The sequence below is a fragment of the Podarcis raffonei genome, chromosome 12 (assembly GCF_027172205.1).
Source record: "Podarcis raffonei isolate rPodRaf1 chromosome 12, rPodRaf1.pri, whole genome shotgun sequence".
NCBI lineage: Eukaryota > Metazoa > Chordata > Lepidosauria > Squamata > Lacertidae > Podarcis > Podarcis raffonei.
The window spans coordinates 9,974,523-10,001,330 of NC_070613.1; the positions used below are offsets into that span (position 1 = coordinate 9,974,523).

Sequence of the window (26,808 nt, forward strand, 5' to 3'; positions counted from 1 at the left end):
GAGCTGAATTTCCCCAGGTGATCCCATTGATCTTTCAGGTCTTTACAGGGGCAAGTGGTCTTTCTGACATTTATTTGAAAGCATTATGAGTCAAGTTTTCTACAGTCGTACCCAAAGTGACCTGTGAGCAAAAGAGCAAAACAAAAAAAAACCCCACTGAACAATTAAAATAAATAAATAAATAAAACAGCAACCAGTTACAGATGCAAGCATCATTAAAAGCAAGCGAGAACAACAGCAACTACAAAAGCATAAAATAGTAAAAACAGGGAAATAAGTCTCATTGAATGAAAAGAAGTTTTAATTTGGTTCCTAGGTATCTTTTTTATTTATTTATTGCATCTATGAGACACTTCGTGAAATAAATTTGCTAGGCATTGTTGACGTAAAAACGTAATAACATAATTGCACTGTGGTATGGAAGTAAACATAAGAGATTCCCAGCATAAAAGCCCAAATACCTGTACAATAAAGCAGTATATATCACATTAATGAAGGCTTCTCCTGAATCTATTTATGAGAGGGTATTCTAAGAATGAGGCCCTACCACTATAAGCATCCCCTCCCCAAGAGCTGCTTCGTGGGACATCTTCAGAAGAAAAGGCTCAGGAGTAAAACCTTGTCAAATCCAGCGTGGAGTCCCTAAGGCAGTTGGATGGCGCCTTGCATGTCTCCTTCTGGCAACTCCTGCAGCTAAGCTGGCGCCAAACATCTCGCTCTGCTTTCCTTTGGACCGCATCAGTGAGGCCAAGAGGAGGGTCTTGTTAGATAAATAGATAATTTATTACGGTCGTAGCCCAGCTTATAAAACACACTTGGGGGTACAATTCCAGAAGGAAAGCAAACATTTAAAACAATGTACAACAAAAAATTTAAAATTTATAAATGTGATAAGCGTATAGACACTTAAAACTTTAAGATAAGCTACCACAGAGAGATGACCCAGAGTCACCCAAGGAACCGAGTTTGGGGATTTTCTTAACAAACTAGTTTGGATTGGGCGATGGTCTGCGCCTACAGATCTGTACACAGAATCTGGCGATCATCCGGGTCGTCTTATGATCTTTGTCTAACAGGAAAAGGTCAAATTTTTGCTTTTCTGGGGGGTCAGCGAGCCTCACCAGCAGGGGATCAATAGTCTCACTACGTGCCTCTTCATAAAAGGAACATCTAAAGAACAAGTGCTCTGGGCTTCCTATATCCCCCAGTGAACAGGCACAAAGTCTCTGAGCATACGGGACTTTTTTAAAGGATCCTTCCAGGACTGGTGAGGGCAGAGCTGAGCTTCTGGCGAGTGTAAAAGCCCTTCTTGCATTTTTGAATACGAGAAAGAAGAGATATGCTGCCGGTGCTGCTATATCTCTCTCGATTTCTCCAATTTTATAGTTGGGGTACCTTGAGCAGTCCTGTTGTCTCTCAGCGAGGGTCTTGTTGTCTGGGCAGCCCAGGACACACTGCCCAGGCTTGTGCCCCGGGGAGCTCCCTTTGGTGCTGCTGACACAGTGGTTTGACTTCACCCCCAAAGGCACACTCCATTGTCTCCCAAGAGAGATGAATGCCAACCACAACAATACACAAATAATAGGGGAAAGTTCACACATGCCTACAGTTTGTCATAGGTGGAGGAATAGGGTGTGTGAGAGTGAGAGAGAAGAGAGAAGAGAAGGCCCGCTGAACGTTCAGAAACATCCCACACCATTTGGTGGATCACAAACAATATATGTATGATATAATCTGGAAGCAGGAAGAATACAGTGAATAATGTTGCGTCTCTCAGTCAGACAATGCAGCTTTGCTACCAAAAGAGCAAATTTACAGTCAGTGACACTAAAAGAAGCATTTTACTAATTAGCCTCCAGGCAGTACATGTTTCCTGCCAAGAAGTTGTTAACACCAGGTGATTCAACGGAATCTGAAACTACTCTAGAAAGTGCTTAGTTTCAACATTTACATACTTAGCTCGTTCCCTGTCACAGCTGATTAGTAATAGTATTGTTTGGTCTACTTTGCTAATGATTCTTGATCTGCATATTTTCAGTTGATTCAGAGAGATTTTGGTAAGCGTTAGAATCCACGCTTGCAGTGCTTCCGCAGGATTTAATTGCCTGGGGCTCACTTTGTATTTTAATTGAAGGCCCATCACTGCCTCCATCCTCAACACCAAATAGGGGGAAAGTGGATGGCTATTTTTTTATTATTATTATTACTACTATTAAATTTATTACACACCCTTCACCATCAGTTCCCAGGGCGGGTTACAACAATGAAACATTAAAAACAGTCAAAGCAAATTACAGTCACAGGAATAAGGTGGGCCCTTCAGGTGTCAAAGGCCGGGTGAAGAGGTATGCCTTAAGCATTCGCTAAGAGTTAGATTCCCTCTGTGAGGAGGGAATTTGGTAGCTGAGGGCCTGCCACGGAGAAGGCCACCACCACTTGAACTTCTGAGGGAGGTGGAGCTACCAAGAGGGCCTCCTCAGCTGATCTTGACACCCAGGAGAGTCTGTAAGGAAGGAAGCAATATTTCAGGTTTGTAGTACAGTCAGTGGTTTTTTCCTGAGGGGACGCAGGGGTACGCATACCCCTAAACATTTTGTGAATCTTAAGTTTGGCCTCATTGAGGGGCAGTATTTCAATATGAGTAGGAAAATGAGCGTACCCCTAAACATTTTTTTAGAAAAAAAGCACTGAGAACAGTCGTACCTTGGAAGTTGAATGGAATCTGTTCTGGAAGTCCATTCGACTTCCAAAACGTTCGGAAACCAAAGCATGGCTTCTGATTGGCTGCAGGAAGCTCCTGCAGCCAATCAGAAGCTGCAGAAGACCCACCAGACATTCAGCTTCCAAAAATAGTTCAGAGACCCGGAACAGTCACTTCCGGGTTTGCGGCGTTCGGGACCCAAAACCTTCGAGAACTAAGCTGTTTGGAAACCAATCTACAACTGTACATATTTGTAGTACAGTATGTTATAGAAAACAGATTCCAATAGAAGGCCTTATGATGGAGGAGACACATGGGCAAAAGATGGATGTGGAGGGAAAGTTGAAGGAGGAAAAGGCTCGGCCCCTGAGGTTCCACAGACTGTGCTTCCATGGCTCTCTAGGGCCACATCCACACCCTCCATTGAAATCACATGGCTTTCCCCAAAGAATCCTGTGAATGTTAGTGTGTTAAGGGTGCTGGAAATCATAGCTCTGAAAGGGGGTACACTAGAGTCCCCTTGATTCTTGCGGTGGGGGGGCATCTGCTTTAAATGCGGTTTAAAAGTACAGGGGTGGACATGATCTAGGTCTGTGACCTGAGCTGTCGCTTCCGATGGCTCTCCCAGGCACAATGTTCCAATTTCTGCATCTTCCCTTGGATGCAGATCTGAACGAACAGGGGACGGTCAATAATTGCCGACAAACAGAGCCCTGATGGAAATGCTCTGGTTTGTCCGGATGCCAAAAGGTATTGAATTTTTGCTTGAGTGGATACCCAGCAACCGGTTTCCCCCAAAGCTTAACATTAGGTCACCAGCCGTGATGAGCTAAAAATGTCTGCAGCCAATGAGAGCATGAAACAGGTGGGGCCAGGACATCTATAAACGGTGAGGATTACGGGAGGGCTCAGTGCGGAAGAAGCGAGGGTAAGGGGGGCTGAGGACAGCCTGCATATTTTTGGCCTGAATTCGCCTTGCGTGCCCTCTTCTCCGAGGCTGGGTGTCACATAATGCCACACATCTGCAGCCATACCCCTGGGACAAATGCTAGGAAGTCTTTAATGATGTTTGAGCTTATCTTTCACTTGGCTCCGAACTGATATGAATGAGGGTCTGGAACAACAACATGGCCTGCTCATTATTTATGTTCTACGCCACTGTTCACCATCCAGTTTTGCCGCCTTTCATTATCCTCACAACCAGTCCTGGGAGGTCAGTGAAGGTGTGAGAGAGAAATGGCTGCCCCATTAGCTTAGCAACTGAAATTGAGCATGTGACGTTAATGTAAATTCTAAACCAGGTTTTCTCTTTGCCCCTGGATAGGTCAGTGGGTAAGTGCTGGTGGTTCCTCGCCTTTGATTTCCCAGACGCATTCTTGGCCCTTTCTTTCCAGGACTCTTAAGCATGGCGGCCTCTTCCCATTGGAAGCCAGGCGTGCAAATTGTTCTCGGTGGAAGATGGTTATTTGCATAATGGCTGCTGCTGTCGCAGGGACATTGCTGGCTACCTGAATGGTAGGGTTGTAGCTCAATGGAAGAGCAATTGCTTCCCATGCAGTAAGTCTCAGCTTCAATCTACAACATCTCCAGGTCTGGCTGGGAGAGACCCCATGCCTGAAGCCCTGCAGACCCAGTCAGTGTGGACAATGCTGAGCTAGATGGAGTAATAGTTGGACAGTGTATGCCAGCTTCCTATATTCCTAAAATGTTCAACCCCAGTGCAGTTCATAGGATCAAGGGTCCTCTCTGAGGATTCTGCCCCTTTCATCTGGAAAAGAGGCATCCAAGTGACCCTTCCCATGCGGAACTGCATAGGTGTCATGGACCGGTTCGACACAGAGGAATGGTGGGAGGAACCAGCTGGGGAACCACCAAGGAAAGCAGGATCAGAACCTGGGGTCAGAGGGAGAAGGCTGGGAAGAAGTGTTGGGAGCTGGGGAGGTAACAGGGCTTGGTGAGCAGGGAGAGCCTGTGGCAGAGAGAAGCCCAGAATCGGAGGCAGAAGCTGAAGCAGGTGAAGCCAAGAGGAAGAGTTGAGTCAGGCTGGCAAAGAGTCATGGGTGCCTCCCGCTCCTGCTGCAACAAGCTCACCTCCCCCATTGTCTTACAGAACCAGAAGAGAGCTGAAACAGGTGGAACACTGCCAGGCCACATGCAGGGAAAATTTGCTTGGGGAAAGCCCTGGAGATAGATGAGGGGACTTAGATGGCTGTGGAGAAGCAGGGACTTTGAGTCTTGGCAACTGGATCATGGGGTACGACCTACCCCATGAGCTGCTCATTAGGCCTGACACTCAGCCAAGTCTGTAAAGACTGTGTTTTTGCTCATAAAGAGTTGTGGTGTGATTTACTGTCGGCTTGCTCTTTGACAATAGTTTTATGTCCCGATGTGACAGCAGCCGCCATTTCACTAATCCCCATCCTCCTCTCAGATCTAGTTCCATGCCTAGCAACCAATGCTGGGTTTTGCTAGCAGAATTGACCATCTTCCCCTCCACTCCATCTTTCTAACAGTACTTCTTCCAGCTGCATTGGCAAGTAAGTTCAGGTCAGGAAGAAAAAGTGGTCAGCCTTGCAGCCTCACAGGGCTCTGGGGTGTTATCCTGTGCAAAAACGGATGCTTTATTCATCCAAGAGATTATGGCCACCCAAGTTGACGTAGCATTTAGAATCTTGCCTTTACTTTCCTCTCAGAGAACTTTTGTTATCGGGCATCATACAAATGTTGTAAACGGGAATTGTGATTAATAGGAACAATGTGTGAAGTGAGACGGCAAGCGTTTCCAGAGGCATAAAACCAATTCTGTACAAATTACTAGAAGGCGCATGGAAGTCTTGCTTTTGGAAGCACTGCTGTGTGGCATTCTAGCAGGACAGGATTATGGGTGCAACTTTCATCGGGAGAGAGTGGCTCAAGCAGATGTGTTGGAAAGAATCAGGTCTTGCTTAACAAGCTTGCATTGGGGGGGGGGAGCGGTGGGGGGCAGGGAAGCTCTCTTTGAAAAGTGCTGACTTCCGCGTTTGCCTGGGCTATGTGGGGCAGTCAGCACGGATTTTGAAAGCTGTTTGATTATTTTAAAAATATCTTCCGAGGTCACATTTAATCAAGTCCAAAGCGCCAAGCCTATACGGTTGAGGCTTCTCCTATGAATAAAATTTGACAGGGAGAAATGAAATACCTCCAAAATCAACAGCGGAGTATTTAGTCAACTCACCTCAACCTATGGACTGTGTCCAAGGCTGCAAAGAGTTGCCAGCTATTGCAGCCTTTCCCTGCCTAATCCACAGAACAGACACCTGATAAATCTATGTCAGGAGGACAGCAGCACCTGTAGTGCATTTCACGGTTTAAGTGCACAAGAGTCATAGTTGGAAAGGGACCCTGAGGGTTGTCTGGTCCAACTGCCTGCAGTGCAGGAACTGTGGGCATTCTGCATCCAGAGCAGGTGTTCTCCCACCCAGCTGTGCCTCCTTCTCAAGGTTTTGCCTCACTCATGAATGAATTAGGTGCACAAGTCAATGAAAGGAGGTTGCCCCTATTGTATCTAGTTACTTTAATCAATTCAGCTGTTGGTTTTGTGAATCGCCCTTCCTCCCAAGGGAGCCCAGGACAAGGTACGTTAAAGACTGAAGCAGCAGAGTTCATCTCGTAAAGATAAGCGTAACAAATCACCACATAAAATGACAAAATAGCCATAAAATCAGAGTGATAAACACAAACATAAACCAACCAGCTGGCTACTAAAACAACCTAATTTGATTTGTAAAAACCTTGTGACGGTGAGGAGGAAGACTTGGGGCAGAAAACTGGGGGGCGGGGTGGAGAAAATGGAAAAATTGGAGCGGAGGCTTCTTGCGACAAGCTACAGTAGCAGCACCTCCCCCCTTTTAAAATACCATTTGGGCACTGTCCCAAGAGGTGGTGATGGGACTCTACTGGTGGTCCAACAGGTGGCTATGTTTTGTCTGATTGTCTCCTTGGAATGACACTGTAAAGTAGACCCACTAGCTAGCACAATGATTTCCACCTGTGCAGCAGAACTTCCCTCCCCTCCTCTCTCCCCTCACATCTCCTGTGCTCTCCCCAAATCTGCTCTGGAGGGTTAGAACAAATTTGGGGGAATGCAAGGGGAGGAGAGGGAGGGGAAGTTCTGTTGCCCACTCAAAAGTCCTTGAGCCAGCAGATCTGCTTCTTTGGCTACTGCCCTGTATTGTGTTGTACCTGAGGCGTTGTTGGGAGCAAGGAAGATGGCAGCCACACTGCCACTTATCCTGGTAGGTCCCCTGTCCCAACCCCAATTTCTCAATTTTATTCCCACCCTCCCCAGATTTTGACCTTCCACCACTCTTTCATCCCAATGACCCCGGAGCTGAATGTTTAGTTTGGCATTCATTCCACTGCACAGCCCACTTTAAGCACTTTGGTGAGCCACGTGGCACATGGAGTCATGGTGGAGCAGACACTTCGTTAGAAGCGTAGCCCCTCTTTGCTCACAACCTACACCTGCACTTGTATCAAAACGGCCAAGCGACTTTACCTGGGTTCTCAGAATCTTCCCGATTGTGCTGTTCCTATTTTCTCTGTGTGTCTCTTCCTGTCTCTCTTTGCCCGCCTTGACCAATAATTTCAAATTCCATTCGATCTGCACAGATTTCAGTTATTTGCCAGATAGGATCAATTCTCGGCTATGACCACCTGGCCGCTATGAAATCCCTCAGGACGCTGAGGGCCTTGAGGCCCCTCCGAGCCCTGTCCCGATTTGAGAGCATAAGGGTAAGGGTTGTCGTCTTTCAGTGTCTATGAAGTGTGTTCACCTCCAGTAATCAGCACCTTCTCTCTCTTTCCCACAGGTTAACGGGCCATCCAGTCTTTCCTTAAGGTGGCACATGGCAGCTTCATTTTGCTAATCCAAAGCAAGGCAATGGCTACAGTTCTTTCTAGAGAAGGGTGTAATATAGTGACACAGGTCCAACACCATTTAAAACACACACACACACACACACACACAACGAAATTGGGTATTACAGAGATACATCACAGTCTATGGCATTCTTTTTCAAAGGATTGTAATAAATGGCTGGGTCTTGTAGTGATTCATCTTGAGGGCACAAAATTACAGTGTTTGCATAATTTAATAATGGGAGCTGTGCCCACATCTCTGCTGTTTCCATTCAATTATATAAAAAAATTCAAATCAACTGCACACACAAAAAGTTTGTGTTTCAGGAAAACACTGCCAGAATTAGACTTTGCTGGTCCTTCTTTCTTCCTTTTTCTGACCAACTTTTGACATCAGTTGGAGCTCCATGTGTTCACCTTGAGGAAAGTAAGACAACATTTAAGACGGGGGTTCCCTCTGGTTTTGAAGTCTTGTGGTTTCATTCTGCACTGGAAATCAGTGAATGGGTCTATATCCTGAAGGTCTCCTGGAAATGATTTTTATACTGATGGGGTTGTTTTGCCCCTGCCTTCGTGCTGGGTTAATGCTATATATTTTTTCCTCCTTTTAGGCTCTTTCTTCATCAGTTGATTAACCAGGCTTATCTTTACAGGTGAAAATCCAGAGAAGAGAAGCTGAATGGTAGGATTTGTGCTAATGGTTTGGACTTTTCCATTTTGTGTCTCCATTCAGGTCTCATTAGTAAGCCTCATAGCTAGCACACTTGGATACTCCGAAATGGGTCCCATTAAATCCCTTAGGACCCTCAGAGCTCTGAGACCCTTAAGAGCACTATCACGATTTGAAGGGATGAGGGTAAGATTCAGTTAAAACAACAACCCACATGACCCCTCATCGAAGCCCACCTGTCCATGGACATCCACCAGCATGTCGTGAGGGCCATCATTCCTTCCTTCCTTCCATCATTTGTTCATTCATTCCTTAGTTGTGTTTTTGTTTTCGTTTTTCATCCTAAGCTGTAAATGAAACAATTGATAAATGCCATATGTTGCAATATACCCCCTCTTTCGCCTCCCTCCTCCTCTGACAAATTCATCCAGCTTGCTTGTAGGAGTAGCTTCAGCTTTGACTGATGCCCACCCTGGTAGATTCCCTTATGAGCTAATCCTGCCGCATTCCTTGTCCTACAGCACTTTACAAACACATTTCAGGCTGAGCGCACATCTGGCTGACAAATCTGCCTCAGTAATGAGGTGCTCCAAAGAAAACAATTTGGCTTCTCCAGCTTTAAGGTGGCCTTTTGTGCACCCACAAAAGCTGCCAGAAGGTGAGGCAAACGTTGCCATCAACCAGAGCCCTCACAGAAAGGCTGCCTTTGGGTGTTACAGCAAACCGTGGTTCATAGTGATGCGAAGGAGCCTAGGAGAGCCCCCGATCCATGCATTTCCCCCTTTTCTCCTCCAGCGCAGCTACAAAGTAGAGTTCAGAAACTTTTGCTTCCACTTTTGATTAACCACTGATATCAGAACCCTAAACGATAGTATTAACTGAGAGTTGTTTGAACAAGCCAGCTTCATAATCCATGGTTTGAAGTTCACATTTCAAACAAGCCATGGTTAAAAATAAACCACTGGTTAAGCAAAAACCATAGGCTTTGCTTCTGGGAGGGGAGGAAGAGTGTCTAAGCCTGCATCTCATTCTTGCCTGCTAAACTATGGTTTGGTGTGATCTCCAAATTGGTACACTATATAGTTCTACAGTTCCTCGTTCCTACTATATCCTGCATTAAGAGTTAACTTAGATAAGATTCCTCTTCTGCCTGAAGCTATTTATTTGAACAAGGCTCTAAATGCAGAGAGCCATCCCCACGTTAGGAAAAGATCTCACCTATCTAGCATGTGTGCCACTCCTGCTTCTGTGACTACCAAATGGCCACACATTGGAAGTAATATTTGCAAAGGGCTGGGAAACTGGACAGTTTAAATCCAGCTGTTCTGGGCTTCATGGATGTAGGTGTTAGGCAAATGTTATGTCTCAAGTGTGCCCAAGGAGAGGGCATGGCATGAGAGCACCACCCAATTTCCAGGGCACATACATTCCCTACACATATAGACTCATCTAAACCAAGATATTTTACTACTTCAGTCTGTATCTAGACCAGCGCATGAGCTGATTAACATTTTGCTGCTTGAACTCAGCTACCGAAAAAACCCCACATTTAAATGGCGTAATAAAACCATAGGGCACCCGCTACAAATGGTGCACATGGCTTGAAATGGGCTAGCCGCCCAATAAACCAACGCCAAGGCAGTGTTAAGAGAAAGATTAGGCTCCCAGTGCCATGTTTGTTCACAAGAACCCAGCCACTGAAAGTACATACATGTGACGTCCCTAACCCACAAGTCAGATATTTCTTGAACCTAAAAATGTCAAATGCATGAATCAGCCATAAGTTATATTGGCTACAATAGCCTTCCTCAACCTGGTGCTCTTGAGGAGTTTTGAATTGCCCTAGGAATGCTAATACATTTGGATGCCTGAGAGCCATCTTTCAGAAGACAATACCAAACATCTTTTCATGTTTGCTGTTGCCAGTCTTCCTGAGGCTTTTTCGTCTCCTCCACTGCATACATTTAGGGCTCATCCAAACTTTTTGCCCCTCACTTTCTATGTGCACGTCTGTGCTTTAAAGCGCTGTGTCCAAACCCCCTTTTTCCATTCTTCCCAGTAGCTTTTTAACACTAAATTTGAACAAACAGCAATTCAGGTTTTCCTGAATTGTTTTGCTCCAATTCAGCAGTAAAGAGTGGGTTTTCACGGGGAATAAAAAAGCATTCAGACATAGAAATGTAGTGTTGGAAGGGATCCCGAGGATCATCTAGTCCAACCCCCTGCAATGCCAGAATCTTTTGCCCAATTTGGGTCTCAAACCCAGGACCCAGAGATTAAGTCTCATGCTGTACCAACTGAGCTACCATCATGGTGCTGTAAAGCACAGGCCTGTGACTAGAAACGCAGCACAAAAGGAAGTCTGGATGAGCCCTCAAAGCACTCTGTTCCACTTTAAGAGTTACGGTTTCCCCTGAGAATCCTGGGAACTATCATTTGTAAGGGAGCTGAGAGTCCTTAGGAAACACTGAAACTCGAGTTCCCAAAATTTTGGGCATTGGGGATCCATGACTCTTAAAGAGGAATAAGAGCACTTTAAATGTATGGGGTAGATGTGGCCATAGTTTGCATCTTGACTCTAGAGCTTACCAGGCCTGGCGGAGATTTAACACACAGCACTGATCTTTATATAGGATTAAGGATTGAGAATGGACCCTGGGGTTGTGATGTCTTTGCCTATAGCCTCTCATCTCTCATGCACAAATTCGTTTTCACACCCTTTACCAAATTTCAATTTCTAAAAACCCAAATAACCCATCACCAGGTGGAAAGTTTTCCCAAACAGACAGTGTGCACTACAGCTGCGTTTAAATGTGAACATAAAAGAAATGTGGCCAAATCATTTGGAGGATTCCTGCTCAAGAAATGCCTGGATTAGCTGCGCTTGCCATGCATGCCATTCCCTGCGCCTCTCTCCTCTTCTCCATTTCATTGCACATGTCACTTGCCATCCCATAAACGGTGTGTGCATGTTTACATTCAGGCCATTTGCATGCAGGCATTATCAGAAGCATTGGCTTTACATGATGAGTAGCACCTTGCTCATCCTGTGGCCTGCTGTTTGCTTGGACCCACACAATGCGTGAAGGATCCTGCCTTCAGCTGGGAAGGTGGAATTGATGGTCTTCTGCCCCGCTTCCCGTTCTGTGTTTCTGTGTTTGCAGTGTTTCAAGCTCCCCTCTATTTCCAAGAGTTCTGAGCTAGATGCATGTAAATAGAGGTGATGCAAACCACAAAGTTCAAATTCGGAAACAAAAAGTGCAGAATTCCGTTGTGCAAATCCATTGTCAAAAACAACAAAATGTTTTCTTTTTAAGAAAAGAAAAGGAGCGTTTGCAATAAGCAGATATGGCTGTTTCTCCCCACCCCCCTTTTAAAGCAAATGCTCACAAATGTGCCAAATTATCATTGCTAGCATTTGATGTTCTGTCAAATATGTAAATGTTTGGAAGAAAGAGTTTGCGTTTGAAGCCCATGGCTTGCTTTCCTTCAAAGCACCTTTGCAATTGGAGATGTAGACATTAATATGCTTGTTTACGCCCTCACTTGTTTGTGAACATAGCATTTGTGTGTGTGTGTGTGTGCAGGATTGCAATCCTTTCTGTATTTTTTGGTTCCCTTGTGCATGTCTGTGCCATATTTGCATATATAATTTTCTGTCTAGGAAAGCATTTGGACCAATGTTGCTTGTAAGATTCATTTTGTCAGGATTCCACAATTGTATGATTCTATGTAACTCCCATCGGCCCCAGCTGCCGGGTGCTGGCATCACTTAGGGGAAGGCTGGTACAAAGTGTTAATGTGCTCTAAAAGATATCAGTCTGGAAAATATGTCATAGGGTCAGATCAGCCAACCTGGTGCCCTCCATATGTTCAGGACGTTTATTTACCACTTCCTTTCCTTTGTTAGGCCACCTCTGTCAATCAAGCATACATGCAATATGTTTAAAAGGGGCATAATGCCTTTGTTCAGATGCACTGGTTATATGAGTGTGTCTGAGTTATGTTCGTTTTGGTATACTAAAAGTGCAAAGATCAATGCAGAGGTAATGACATCGGTCAATGCCCATTTTGCCAAATCCATTTCTTCTGCAGCTGCTTACAATTTGGGCACCCTAAAAACTGCTGTGAGGCCTCTTAGTCCTGCAGGTTCTTCTAATTATTACCTCTTAAGAGTCATCAAATTTCAGGGCTTGGGCAGAGCCTACACAGGTTTTCTTTTAAAGCAGGATTTCAGCTTCCAAGTATAGTGCAGCTTAGTCCCATTTGTTATATTCTTGCCTGCTGCTAAGCTGACACTGCAGGTTTAGGCAGAAATCCTAGACATACTTCCCCAGGAGTAAATCCCACTGGGCTCAGTGGGGCTTACTTCTGAGTAGACTTACATAGGCTTGCGCTGTTCGTTAGGTTTTTTTTAGTTTTCTCCGTTTTGAGAAATCATTTGAATCAAAAAGTGAGAAGTCATCACATAAATAAAATCATCACTTGGCGCGCTCTCTCTCTCTCTCTCTCTCTCTCTCTCTCTCTGTGTGTGTGTGTGTGTGTGGTTTTTTGTTTTAAATAAAGGCTGCTTTTCAGCTGTTGCAGTTCTCCCACCCCAAAAGGGATTTACATGAAAGAACAAAATGAAATGAGACAACACCATGTAACACAAATTAAAGCACAGATTAGGTCCAATGTTAGTTATACTCAGATTTAACCCACTTAAATGAATGGACATGACAAATTTAGGCCCATTAATTTCCATAGGTTTACTCTGAGTAAAACGTTGGTGATACAATCCATAAATCTTAAAAAGCACAAGTTTAAAAATTTCAGTTGTATATTGCCAAGCCATACAGATAATAGTAATAGTAGTACAGTAATGATTTTATTATTTATACCCCTCCCATCTGGCTGGGTTCCCCCAGCCACTCTGGGCGGCTTCCAGCACATAAAAATATAATAATAAAATGTCAAAGATTTAAAACTTCCTGATACAGGGCTGCCTTCAGATGCCTTCTAAACGTTGTGTAGTTCTATAATAATAATAATGAATTAATTAAGATTTAGAATGTATTCACTGCTTGCGCAAATGCCACCAGGAATGGAGCTTGTACTATAAAAGGGAAGTTCTTCCATTAGGAAACCACCACAAAAAAGGCCCTGCCTAGCGCTCTAACCAACTGAACCTCTGCATAATGTCTCTGTTAAAATCATACTTTATGTTCATTTTAACAAGGTCCATAATTTTATTTTATTTTATTTATTTTATTTAAGCAAAACATCTGGAGGGCCAAGGTTGATATACATAGGTGCAAATTTAGAAAGAATTATTATCAGTTAAATAGGACAATCCCAGCGCCTGCCAACTTAGCAGTTCGAAAGCACTCCCGGGTGCAAGTAGATAAATAGGGACCGCTTACTGGCGGGAAGGTAAACGGCGTTTCCGTGTGCTGCGCTGGCTCACCAGATGCAGCTTTGTCACGCTGGCCACGTGACCCGGAAGTGTCTCCGGACAGCGCTGGCCCCTGGCCTCTTAAGTGAGATGGGCGCACAACCCCAGAGTCTGTCAAGACTGGCCCGTACGGGCAGGGGTACCTTTACCTTAAATAGGACAAACAGTAGATTTCTGCCTGGTGGGAAAGTGCAGCAGGCCTGTTTGCCCTCAAAACAGAGGGTTGTTGTCTGTAAAGTTGGGCACAGGACCGCCCTAAAAATTGAGGATAATTTAGTTGTGATTTGAACACAAGCCTCCTATTTCACCACCAAGGCAGACAACTACTTTCTGACTCTGTGCATGTGTTACTGCTAGTTTTGGTTCTCTCCTTTTCTCAATCTTAAAATCAGCCCTCCACATTTTGCAGCAATTTGCAAGCTTAAAGAAAAAACATCCTCATGAAAATTCATTAGCATTTTAGTGCAAGTTTTTCCCTAATTAACACAATTCTATATGCAGTTTTAGGGACACGGGTGGCACTGTGGGTTAAACCACAGAGCCTAGGGTTTGCCAATCAGAAGGTCGGCGGTTCGAATCCCCGCGACGGGGTGAGCTCCCATTGCTCGGTCCCTGCTCCTGCCAACCTAGCAGTTTGAAAGCACACCAGTGCAAGTAGATAAATAGGTACCGCTCTGGCGGGAAGGTAAACGGCGTTTCCGTGCACTGCTCTGGTTTGCCAGAAGCAGCTTAGTCATGCTGGCCACATGACCCGGAAGCTGTACGCCGGCTCCCTCGGCCAATAAAGCGAGATGAGCACTGCAACCCCAGAGTTGGTCACGACTCGACCTAATGGTCAGGGGTCCCTTTACTTATATGCAGTTTAGACTAATGTACATATTTTTTCAAGCATATGCATTTTTGTACACTATTTTCACAAATACCTTCATTTAATGCACCTTTTTCCTGAATAATTGCATTTTTGCATGTTTTGGTTGGAGAACTGCATCACAAAAATCACATAAGTGCAAATTTCAAAGACCAGCTGTGTTTGGTTTCTGAAAGTGCTAATCTGATACATTCAGCTGTAAATGTGTTGTGAGTCGAATTTCTCCTCCACCCCTAGTGCCTGCTGTGCTGGACTGGGCCCTTTTCTTCCTCTCTTGGTGCATTTACTTGGTCAGATTCGAGTGAGGAATAATTACGAACACACGCCCCAGGAAAATCAAGTCATTTTATTTTTAGTAGATTTAGCCACACTTAAACCATGGCTTACGGACAGTAAAACTTGCATTATTACCAGCTGACGATATGCTCTAGAGTGCAGAAGGAAATTCAGCCCCTATAAGACATGTATTAAGTAGTTTTAATACCCCAGTACAAATACATCAAGCGGGAAGGATGATAATAGCTCGTAGGTTCATTCTGTGGGAACACATTATGAGACAATAGCCTAGTTTTCAAGCCAATGGACTTGGCGAAACTTCTTTGAAGTTAATGGGGCCTATGATGGTGGACTAATCAGAGCATCAGGACTGAATGTGAAGGGAAGGTACCCTGAGGCAAGGGTCAAATGAAGTTTCCCCATCCTTGATCTCTGCGAATACACCTAGGTAGTCGCTCCATCCCCCGCCCTCCTTCCTGTTTTTATTTGAAACTCTTGCTCAGGACTGGTTCGTGCAGTGGTGGGCTACACAGTGAGACATTGAACTGTGGCACACATGCAGTAGACTAGGTTGCTGAGGGCTATTGTCAAAACTTGCCCAAGCTCAGAGACAGCACCATGGGGCCCACAGCTGAGCTCTAGCACAGGCAGATCAGAATTCAGATTCTGGAGAGGCAAACAATGGTCCACAGACACAGAATGTGGCCCAGGTGGGCTGGTGGTTAGTTCTGGATCAGAGTGCAAAACGAGGCAGAAGTCAGAGGAGAGGCTACTTGCCACAATGGCTATGCTCTACCATCGCTGTGATGAGAGACATGGTGCTTCTGAATACCATTTGTCAGGAATTTCAGGTGTCTAGGCAACACGTTAGGGATGTGGGTGGCGCAGAGCCTAGGACTTGCCGATCAGAAGGTTGGCGGTTCGAATCCCCGTGATGGGGTGAGCTCCCGTTTCACGGTCCCAGCTCCTGCCAACCTAGCAGTTCGAAAGCACGTCAAAGTGCAAGTAGATAAATAGGTACCGCTCCGGCGGGAAGGTAAACGGCATTTCCGTGCGCTGCTCTGGTTCTCCAGAATCGGCTTAGTCATGCTGGCCACATGACCTGGAAAGTGTACGCTGGCTCCCTTGGCCAATAAAGCGAGATGAGCGCCGCAATCCCAGTCGGTCACGACTGGACCTAATGGTCAGGGGTCCCTTTACCTTTACCTTAGGCAACACGTTCTCTTTTGCAACACGGGTTGTTTGGATACTAGGAATTGCAGGTGGGCAGAGTGCTGTTGTATTCAACAGGCATCTGGATGGCCACTGTGAGAACAGGGTGCTGGACTATACAAGTGCCTTTGGACTGATCCAGTAGGTTCATCTTCTGTTCTTATGGCATCGGTTAGAATGAAGAGCTGGCTCACAGCCTGGTCATGGAGGTTGGCTGATAGCATTTGGGCTGTTTCTGAAGCCTAGAGGGTGGCCTTGACCCCACAGAGCTTGGTAGTCTGCTTGGTTTGCTGAGTGCCCAGAGTGTTGGCATTGTAGGAAATAAGGTTCCAAAACCAGGGTTTTGGGGACCTGTGATTCAAGACACATACCCTCCAGCACCTGAAGGAATGCATGTGTACATTTGTAGCCACGCATGCCCAACTGCTTCAATGGGGACCCAAGTATGTTGCACATTCAGATACGAATACATATGCCCTGCATCACCACTCACTCTGCTTCATTAAAAAAAACTTCTGTTTTGGCAGTTTGTCCTGGCAGCAGAACAGAATTGCTGGCAGCAGCTGCTGCTTCACTGCAACAGGTGGAGAAGGTGCAACTCCTTATGTCCAAGCAAGGAGTTGAAGTGTCATTTTCAGGGGCAAACTAGATGTGACATTTGTTGTTGTTGTTGTATTGCATTTATATCCAAGGAGCTAATGGTAGCATATATGGTTCTCCCACACCTTCCCATGTTCCCCTTGCAATAACTCTGTGAGGCAGATTAGGCTGAGTGACAGTGACTGGTCACCCAGCCAGCTTCATGGCTAAGGGGATTTTGAACCCTGATCTCCCTAGCAATTGTCCAATATGCCTAATTATTACACGCTGGCTCTCAATCCTTCTATCAGCAACCAGGTGCCTCTCCTCATTTCCTGAACTGGAGCAATGGGGATGGCTTTTTGGGGGGCGGGTGGAACAGTGATCCAAAGCAGGACTTCAGCAAAAGGTTAAATTCCTCGCCCCTTCTCATAGTCCCACCTAGATCAGGAGCTCTTTTATAAAAGGCCATTTGCGGAATTTCTAATCTCATGAATGTCTCATTTGTCCTTCATTCAGTCAGAGCTCAGCTTGGGTTCCTTTGGCCTCCGCAAGACTGAAAATACTGAGGAAACAGATCTGTTGTTTTCTTGACACATATACAGTTGGAGAGAGCAGGTGCTTTACAATCTGCATTCTTTTCAGTGAAGCTAAAGGAAAGGAAAAGAAGCTTAGGTTAAACATCCTAGACTCTAGAACACCAGTTCTCAACCTGTGGGTCGCCAGGTGTTGTTGAACTACAACTCCCATCATCCCTGAGCTCTGGCCTTGCTAGCTAGAGGTGATGGGAGTTGTAGTTCAACAACATCTGGGGACCCACAGGTTGAGAAAGGCTGGTCTAGAAGGACAAGCTTTCTTAGACTTGGAACTCGCCATTCACACTGAGTCATGGTAATAACCTCATGTTTTTCTAAACACCCAAGTGCTGCCATCAGTGGGTCTCAAAAGAGAATTGTACTTTGTTGGCCTGGGACATACAAGGAACAGGAGGATCAGCCCAAAGGTCTCTTTAGTCCAGGATCCTGCTCTCACACTGGCCAGCTAGATGCCTCTGGGAAGCCTGAAAGCCGGACCTGAGTGCCACAACACTCCTTCCTATTTGTGATTCCCAGCAACTGATAATAATAATAATAATAATAATAATAATAATAATAATAATAATCCCTTTATTGTCATTGTACAACCTGTGTACAGTGAAATTAAACGAGCCTCCCTCCCTGCCCCAAACACTCAATCTCTTATTGTGTCTTGTGTCCTTACACATAGTGAGTAGCCATGGATAGCCTTGCCCTCCAAATGTTTTTGTGTCCAAGCTTTTTGTACCTTGTCTTGTTACTTGAATGAGCTTTCTTTGACGTGTTCAGAAGGCAACAGGAGAGAAGGGAGAGAGAAGGCTGGGCATTGCATGGCCTGGTGGATCCTTTTGCACCCCCACCCTGCTTAACCCGCATGCTTGTGTCTTGAATGCGTGCATGTCCCTTTTCCCACAGCGTTCCTCATTTGGAAATTCAAGTCTTAAAATCTCACATGTGTGCCATGCAGTGTATTCGCAGTAGTTCTGGGTTGGCACAGAGGGGCACTGAACAAGGACCAAATGTGTGTGGTTGCATTCACCGCACACGGAGCCATCACAAAAGATTTTGTTTTGTCCAGTATTCGAACAGGAGCTGCTTTCTTAATACAGTGGTACCTCATGTTACAAACACCTCGGGTTGTGGTTCAAGGACCCGAACCCCGCGCAGTGGAATGAAACACAAGGACACGTGATATAAGGTTAATGGGCAAGAAAAGGCCACAACTTTATTGATTACAGCAAGTGAAAAGGTATTGGCTTAGGCATTGGATTACGTCAGCTGACTCCACCCACTCGGAGAGGGGTGAGTCTAAAAAACAAAGGGGGGTTATTCACCAGTAGGTGGAGCCTGTTGATGCTAATCCAACTATAAGCTCTCCCCTGATGTCACCGAGGGTCATGCCATGGCCTCCCGCCAAGCAGGCATCAGACAGAATACACGACCGCCGGATTCCTTTAATGGAATACCCAAAAATTGAAGGCGCAGGCGATGGCCACACCTAGCCCTTCGACACCACAACACATTATTCCAATGCCTAACCTACCCACCAATACCACGAAAGTTGTGACGATTGCTACGAGGTAGGCGAAAAAACCACAAAGCCTAATGCCAAATGGAAAAATTCCTACCAGGCGCCCCGGACAACCAGGGCGACCAACCTAAGGTCCATAGCAAGGCCAAAAGAAAACTGGAAACCCTGCTCTAAGGGAGTGGAGGGTGGGTGACTCGCGACGGGACAACGAAAAGTGAGGGCTGGAGGCTGGCACCGCAGGAATTTAGGCTGCTGTACACGCCCCCTTGAAGGCACCTGGTTGGGTGCCTGGCTGAGGGCATGGGCGCCAGCCAGGTGAGTGGAAGGCAGGGGGCAAACGCCCCCTGCTTGAGGCGGAGTCCGGCTCCCGGCCACAACCACTCCCCTCTCTTGCAGGGAGGAGAGTCTTTACAAACACTTCAGGTTACAGACTCCGCTAACCCAGAAGTAGTACTTTGGGTTAAGAACTTTACCTCAGGATGAGAACAGAAATCGTGTGGCGGCAGCAGGAAGCCCTATTAGCTAAAGTGTACCTTAAGTTAAGAACGGTTTCAGGTTAAGAACAGACCTCTGGAACGAATTAAGTTCATAACCAGAGGTGCCACTGTACTTTCAATTTGAATAATGTTAATTGGGTCAACAAAAATGCCGCAGACATCACAGAAACGCACGAGCGGGCACAAACTATAAGCAGCTCTTAAACGAAATGTTTCTGGACATTAGACATACAAGCCCAAAGTATTTTATTCGCTGGTTTTCATGTGAAAAAGGTGGGCAGATATAAACACATCCACATGCATAGATCTCACTCTTAACCACCACAGGCTACACTGCTGTTGAGCACAAAATGTTCTACCACTCTTGCTTTCCAGGCTACCATGAAGGCTATTTCTTCCTTGAGCCAGGAATACAGTAACTGATTTATGATGAAGGAACAGCCGTGAATGACAAACGACAATGAATCTTAGGAGAGCTTTATGATTAATTGTTCACATCCCTCCCCTGCTCTTCTTTAACTTTTTTTCTAAAACAGTTGGGTTTTGGGTTTTTTTACATTAAGCTTTTTATTAATGCAAAATAAAAAAAATACAGAGAGACTATAATCAGAGTTGCAAAACATAAAAGCAGTACAGAGATTGTATTTTCCAAATAGATAAGGGAGCAGATATTGTAGAAAAATAAAAGCAAAGCACATAATGAGAGCCAAACCGCGATTTGGAGTTTTGCATATCTGAATTCGGCACATAAGAAATGAAGTGCCACCAAACACTCTTAGAAAAGCAGACTATAATTTTGCACATCTTTACCCTGCCCTCCTTTCAAAAGGAAACCAGAGGGGAATACAACAGGGACAGAGCCTAAGGCTAATTAGGGAGAGGCCATAACTCAGTGGCAGAGTGCATGCTTTGCCAGCTTTAATCTCTGCCACCTCCAGACAGGGCTGAAAAGAGTGTCGCCAGATCTCGCTGGAAGCTGCCCCTTCTTGCTTCCATAGCGTCTGTAGGGGCACCGCCCTGTGAGATTCTGCTGCCCGACGTGGCTGCCTCAGTCCACCTGATGGGCCGGCCGGCCCTGTTATCAGCACAACACAGATGTGCACTCTCATGGATGCTATTGTCTATTTTATGTGAGCTTAAGTGCTCACATGAGTGCTCCTGGCATGCCCCGTGGAGGACCTTAAGGTCCACAAATGACAACACTTTGGAGTTCCCAAGTCGCAAGGTGGTTAGATTGGTCTCAACTAAGGCCAGGGCCTTTTCAGTACTGGCCCCAATTTGGTGGAACGCTCTGTCACAAGAGACCAGGGCTCTGCGGGACATCTTTCTGCAGGGCCTGCAAGACAGAGCTGTTCTGCCTGGCCTTTGGTTTGCACTCAGTCTGACCCTTATGTTTCCCTCCCCTTATGGTCTTGATCTATCGGCTACTTTTAAAATGAGGCTGCATTTTAAATTGTATTTTAACCTGTATTTTAAATTTTTTTGTCCCCCCCCCTATTATGTTTTTATTGTAGTTTTACTGGTGTTAGACACCCTGAGCCCAGCTCTGGCCGGGGAGGGCAGGGTATAAATAAAATTTATTATTATTATTATTTATTACTGCACACCCCAGTCACACCTTGACTGCATTCCTGACACACGGTCCAGTTCCCTGCAGGATAGTCAATGACCACATCTCTTCTGTTTCCATAGAAATCCTTTGTCCCACAGCAGTCCCTCCTGTTTCCTTCCAGGGATAAGCAGCACAACTTTTTACAGCAGACATTGTATTAGAACGTACTAAATGAGAGACAGCCAGTGTTTATTATTATTATTAATAATAATTTATTTGTATCCTGCCCATCTGATTGGGTCGCCCCAGCAAATCATTACATTGCAAGAGTCAGTACTAATGTTCTATACCAACAGAACACATGGGAACTTGAGACTCTCCAGATGCTATTGGGACTACAAATCCCATCACCCCGACCGTTGACCTGTGGGTGATGGGATTTGGAGTCCAGCAACATTTGGAGGGCCAAATTCCCCCCCTTACAAAAGAAGAATGTTTGTTCACAATTAAAACAAATGACTGCCCTATCCTTGATTTCTAAAATACATTTTTTAAAAAGTCATCATCATTAGTATTTTTTCCAATGCACTAGAACAAATCGCCTTCCTCTGATGTATAGAGTCTTGTGATCCTGCTTCTATTCTTCTCCTTTACAGACACTGCAAATACTAATGGTGAAATCAATGTTATATGATGGGCTTGTCAGAAAGTCAGACGCTGGCCTGTTAGAGGACAAGAAGTGACGTTTCCCGTAATTTAATTCACACGTGACTCAAAATGTTATCCCCTCCCCAGTTCACTACCACTTTGTCTCAGTTTCCAAAATGTAAGCAGAAGGAGGGGAAAAGCAGAAGAATTCAAATTCAGAGAAAGCCACAAAGGGTAGACCAATTATTGCACTCCTCTACTTCAGTCTTGACGAAGAGTTGGCAGTGTCTGTGATAATGCCAGATTTACAGAAGACTTCCCAAGCCTTTAATATGTCTCAGTAAGATGGAAACAGTCCAACAAAAGTTTGCCATGACTGAACCAAGCACAGTTTTAAATCAATAGAACATAAGTTAATGCATCTAAGCTCCATTCTGCTGCTGGATTGTGACTTACCTTTTGCTGGATTGGGCCCCAATGTAATGCTCTGCATGCATGTAAACCCTTTGTACTGTACATATGGTGGTTCAAAATATTGAGTGATGTGTCCGTAATTTGATGGTCATATTGTCCATTGGAATGCATGTTGCCATTATACTATTTCCTGCCAGGGACGATACTATGTGTTTGCTACATGATTCATTTTTGCTGCTTCGGAACCATATTGCAAATGTGACTTTTCTTCCCTTGATGGTATTATCTTGATTGATCTATGTCTTATTTGGTCCCAAACCTTTCCAAAAGTCAATCGGCATCATTCTCCCTGACATCATTGGGCTTTGGGCCGGATCGTACATGATCATATCCTTAATTGTACAGTATTATTTTGCATGCCCGATTAAACATGTTGTGTTGCTTATGGTCCTCTTTACAGTCCATGAAAAAAATGTAGATTTTTGTAGATAATAAGATGCGGGAGGTGGCAATATACTGTGTACTGGGGAAATGAAATCAAGGGTTAAATAGTGGCAGACCCAGTTGGCCCACTTACAGGATGGCAGTCCAACTCTAAATTAGGACTGGAGGGACAGGACGCATCCCTTTCCCCCATCTTCCATTTCAATATGTGAAATAGAAGCTGGTGACTAATTCGTTCCTCTTACAAAAGGGGGGAAAGATTGTGCAAATCAGCACCATGGATACCTCACATATTGCTTTAAATCAGCCTTCCCCATCCTGGTGCATTCCAGATGTTTTGAACTACAATTCTCATCACCCCTTTCCATTGGCTATGCTGGCTGGGGGCTGATGGGAATTGGAGTCCAGCAACATTTTGAGGGTTGTGGAAGGCAGTTTTAGGTGCAAGGTGCGTATAGGGGTCTGTTCCTCCGCCACAGGACTTGGAACACTGACTGGATAGAATGTATAGGCCATGGCTATTACCATGACCCTTCCAGCATGTCTTTGTTTTCTAATCAGTGGTGTCTTGGCCTCCAGCCCAGATTATATTTAACTTTTAGATCGAGAGTCATTGACATGGTGAAGTTGGACTACAGGTCCCAGCATCCCTGGCCATTGGTCAATATGGCTGGGGCCAATGGGAGTTTGAGTTCCAACATTAACTGTAGGGAGCCATGCTGGCTATCCCTGTTGTAGACCTTTGAGGAACAATACTGTCCCAGTTGAAGATTATGTTAAGGTTTGGATTATGAGTCTTGCCTTCAGCCACAATAAACTAGTTTAAGCAGTTATGTAAATTGGGCTGCTTATGATGGTAGTATGACATTATGGACTTATATAATTTCATTAATTAGTCTAAAAAACACCTGGAGGGTGGCTGCTCCATCTTAGACCTTTGAGGATCAATGCCACGCAGCACAAGGAGATAGCTGTCAAAAAATATTTTTTAAAATAGCCAATCTATCCAAAGGACTTGTGAATCCTATACATGTCCACCTAGAAGTCTGATTGAGTTCAATGGGATTTACTCCCAAGTAAGTATGTATAGGGTTGCAGCTTGATAACCGTGTATAAAGTAACATGCTTCTGACTTGCTGAATAAACTAGGAAGCAGGCCGCATTTCGCATAAGCTGTAGCCAGCCTTGAACCAGAGGCTTCGCTATTGCTCTATCTGCTCCAGCTCATCCAAACATTGTACGTATGGGTATCGTGGCTTGCATTCTGGCACTGCAGTTGGTCATTTCCCCCACACAGCTGTAGGAAGCAGAACTCCTGTTGTGCTTCTGAATAATTTCTCATTTCCTTAGAGCTGTTAAAAAGCATGGGTGCCCTGGGTCAGGAGCTGGCAACTTGATTTTCCATCAGTCATCAAAAGCAGCCAACACATTGTACACTCAGTATTATGGGCATTGTGTTACCTAGTCTTTACTAGGCTGTGTTCATTCAGTGACTTCATCATACATAGACAGTTTAGATGTTCTTTGGTTGAAGGATCCTAGATGAATCCATTGAACGTATTCTACTAGTTTAACATCATTCTTGCTAAAGACATTGAATGTCATTCTGCTTTTCCCAGCCTAACTCAGGATAGTGGGTGTAGAGTAGCAACTTTGGAGTTGTGACTTAAAGCAGGACCCCTGCAATAACTGTGTTCTTTCTTCTCATTCATCAAAGGTGGTGGTCAATGCTTTGGTAGGCGCCATCCCTTCTATCATGAACGTCCTGCTTGTCTGCCTTATCTTCTGGCTCATCTTCAGCATCATGGGAGTCAACTTGTTTTCTGGGAAGTTTGGGAAATGCATTAACAACACGATAGGTGATGACCCTATGAACCAATCGTTGGTCAACAACAAGAGCGATTGCCAAAACTTGAATGAGACTGGAGAGTTGTACTGGACAAAAGTGAGGGTCAACTTTGATAATGTTGGCGCAGGCTACCTGGCTCTGCTGCAAGTGGTAAGTTCACTACTACTTATTCATGTTGTTATTAGGCAGTCACACTGACCGAAGGAATCTTAAGTCAATGTATTTATTTAGTAATAAATTCATTTATACACCACTCTTAATTTAAACACACACACCCCGCACAGAGTGGTTCACAAATGGTCAAATGTATAACACAGCAAAACAAAACCGTAAGACCATCTTCAGCCTTAACAGAGTAGCAAGTCAATAATCATGTAGACTGTTCGATGAACCAGGCACTCCCAAGCCTATTTGGCAATAACCACAGGCAAGTCCAGGGCATTAGAGAAAAGGTACATTTTTAGCACTCAGTGAAGCTGGATCTGTAGATGATTGAGTAATTGAATCAATTTGCATAAATTTGCCTTTTGGGGAGGGCAACCCAATAGTTCTGAAGCAGGGATGGAGAACTTGTAGCCCTCCAAGGGTTGTTGAAGTCCCCTGAGCTTCAACCAACATGGCCAGTGGTCAGGGATGGAAGCAGCTGTTATCCAGCCACATCTGGAGGACCACGGGTTCTCCGCCCCATCCTTACTGGAATGCCTTTTCTAAGAACATGTATGGCACTTGAAGCTCAGATAGATAGATCTGTTGGCCAATTAATTGGAGGAATCCATTTAGCCAGTCGAAACAGTTTGAACTGATTAATCTAACCAATGAACTGTCTAAATCTTCCATGTTGTTATGCCAGTATGCCTGTTATTGGGGTAGGGTTGCACATCAATTAATTTAAGGAATTTATAAGCTACCCTTCAACACAAACAATAAGATGTTAATAAACTTCAAACAGGAAGCAACAGCATTGATCCAATAAAGGAGTCTGAATCATAAAACAGTGTGGAAAATAGGATGTCCAGGGTAGAGTTCAGACAAATCTGATCCAAGAAACAGTGGGTTAGAATAGCTTGAGTAAAAATCTTTTGAAGGGTGTTTCTCATACCTCCACTGCAGCCCCCCAGATGATTCCCGAAATCTGAGGGACCCTCTGGAATAGCATGAGTTGTACATAGGAATCTCCTTCATACAGAGTCAGGCTGTTGGCTTAGACTGAGTGGTAGTGGCTGTCCAGGATTTCAGGCAAGGGTCTCTATTCCACCATACCTGGAGATACTAGGGTTGAACCTGGGACCCTCTGCAAACAAAGCATGAGCTACATCCCTTCCCCAAAGGAAGACTGCAGAGGGAGGTGGAAATCAGCAGAGAGAAGCGGGGAGGGGCGTGTGTGAGTGGTTGCTCTTCATAGATGACATCCCACAATGAAATAGCTTTCCAGTGGGTGCAAGAGGTTGCAGTGGTCAGGGAAAGTCATGTAACTGAATTTCCACTTGCACTACTGCGGATCCAGGACATTTCTCCCCTCAAACAAGTTCTCTAAATCAATAACCAGCCAGATGCCCCTGGGAAAGATGGAGGTAGCCAATTCCTGTTATGTGTCCCCATCAGCAGGAACAGTTCAAATGCCTCCCCAAGTTTTTTTACATGCTTTGCTCTTATATGACATTTGCACTCTTCAGAGAACACTGAGCAAAGAATGTTGATGAGCCTATGCTGGAAGCTGTTGTGCTCTTCCAGACATCTCTGAGCATTCAGATTACAGCTTGACTTACTTCCTACTTTGTTAGCCAATATTAAGCCAGTGTCCCCCAGTTTGGGCATAATGGGGCACTATGGCTTAATGCAGACCAGAAGTTGGTGTGTAATGGGAGAAATGGAAGAGAGAGCGAGGGAAGATGACTCAAGGAGCAGGACTCAGCTTCTATACTTATTCCTGGTTTATGAATCCAGAAATGATGAGTCAATCCAGGCCTGAATGTGTGTAGTAGGGGTACTTTCAGAAGAGAGAATTAGATTGGAGGCCCCCGTCTTCACTGCTCACACCTGGTGAACCAGATGCGCTTATTAGCTTGCATGTTGAAGACTGCAGAGCAAATATATCCCTGCTTTTTCCTGTTTCTACCCCGAAAGCAAAGCTTGCAAATGTGTGGCTTTTTGTACCGATAGAAACAATCTCTTTTGAAAAAAGAGGGAGGATTGTGTGCTGTGTTGCAGTTTCTAACTTTCCGCTAAATTTACTAGGGCATTTCATAGATCGATGTCATGACGCACCAAATATTTCTAGACTCTGCACAATTTGAGAGCCAACCTTTTTGTTTGTTTTTCCCTACTTGCAATTAGTAATATTCAGACAGGGGACTTAAAATAGCAAAGAGCACTCTAAAACGAAAGAGGAAGCAAAATTTGACACATGAATTTGGGAGGGCCTGCGATGGATCACCGTTTTGTGTCCCTATTAGTACTAGACGGAATTGTGGGGGGCCACAGGCCTTTTCGATGGGGAGCAATCTACCCCCTGGCATTCAGTCTAATGCATGCTATCACTGCAATCCTTATCACTTATCACAGACCCATAGAATTGTAGGGTTGGAAGGGGACCATAAGGGCATCTAGTCCAAAGTAGGAATTGCAGCTAAATAATCACTGCCAGGTGGCCATCCAA

At 44.9% G+C, this 26,808-nt stretch overlaps 1 protein-coding gene across 6 annotated transcripts in view; it reads left to right on the top strand.

The window, feature by feature from the left end:
* The window catches only part of LOC128424082 (sodium channel protein type 5 subunit alpha-like), a 207,287-nt gene that overhangs the window by 169,125 nt on the left and 11,354 nt on the right, over nucleotides 1–26,808 (top strand). For 4 of the 6 annotated variants that reach the window (XR_008332921.1, XM_053409898.1, XM_053409897.1 and 1 more), the window contains 3 exons: nucleotides 7,352–7,474; nucleotides 8,334–8,456; nucleotides 24,021–24,302. Coding sequence is in view for 5 of the 6 variants with exons in the window: in XM_053409898.1 (XP_053265873.1) it covers nucleotides 7,352–7,474; nucleotides 8,334–8,456; nucleotides 24,021–24,302 (528 nt within the window). In the remaining variant the exon portion in view is untranslated. The remainder of the gene's footprint in view (nucleotides 1–7,351; nucleotides 7,475–8,333; nucleotides 8,457–24,020; nucleotides 24,303–26,808) is intronic. The other 2 variants (XM_053409894.1, XM_053409896.1) reach the window with 2 other exon arrangements.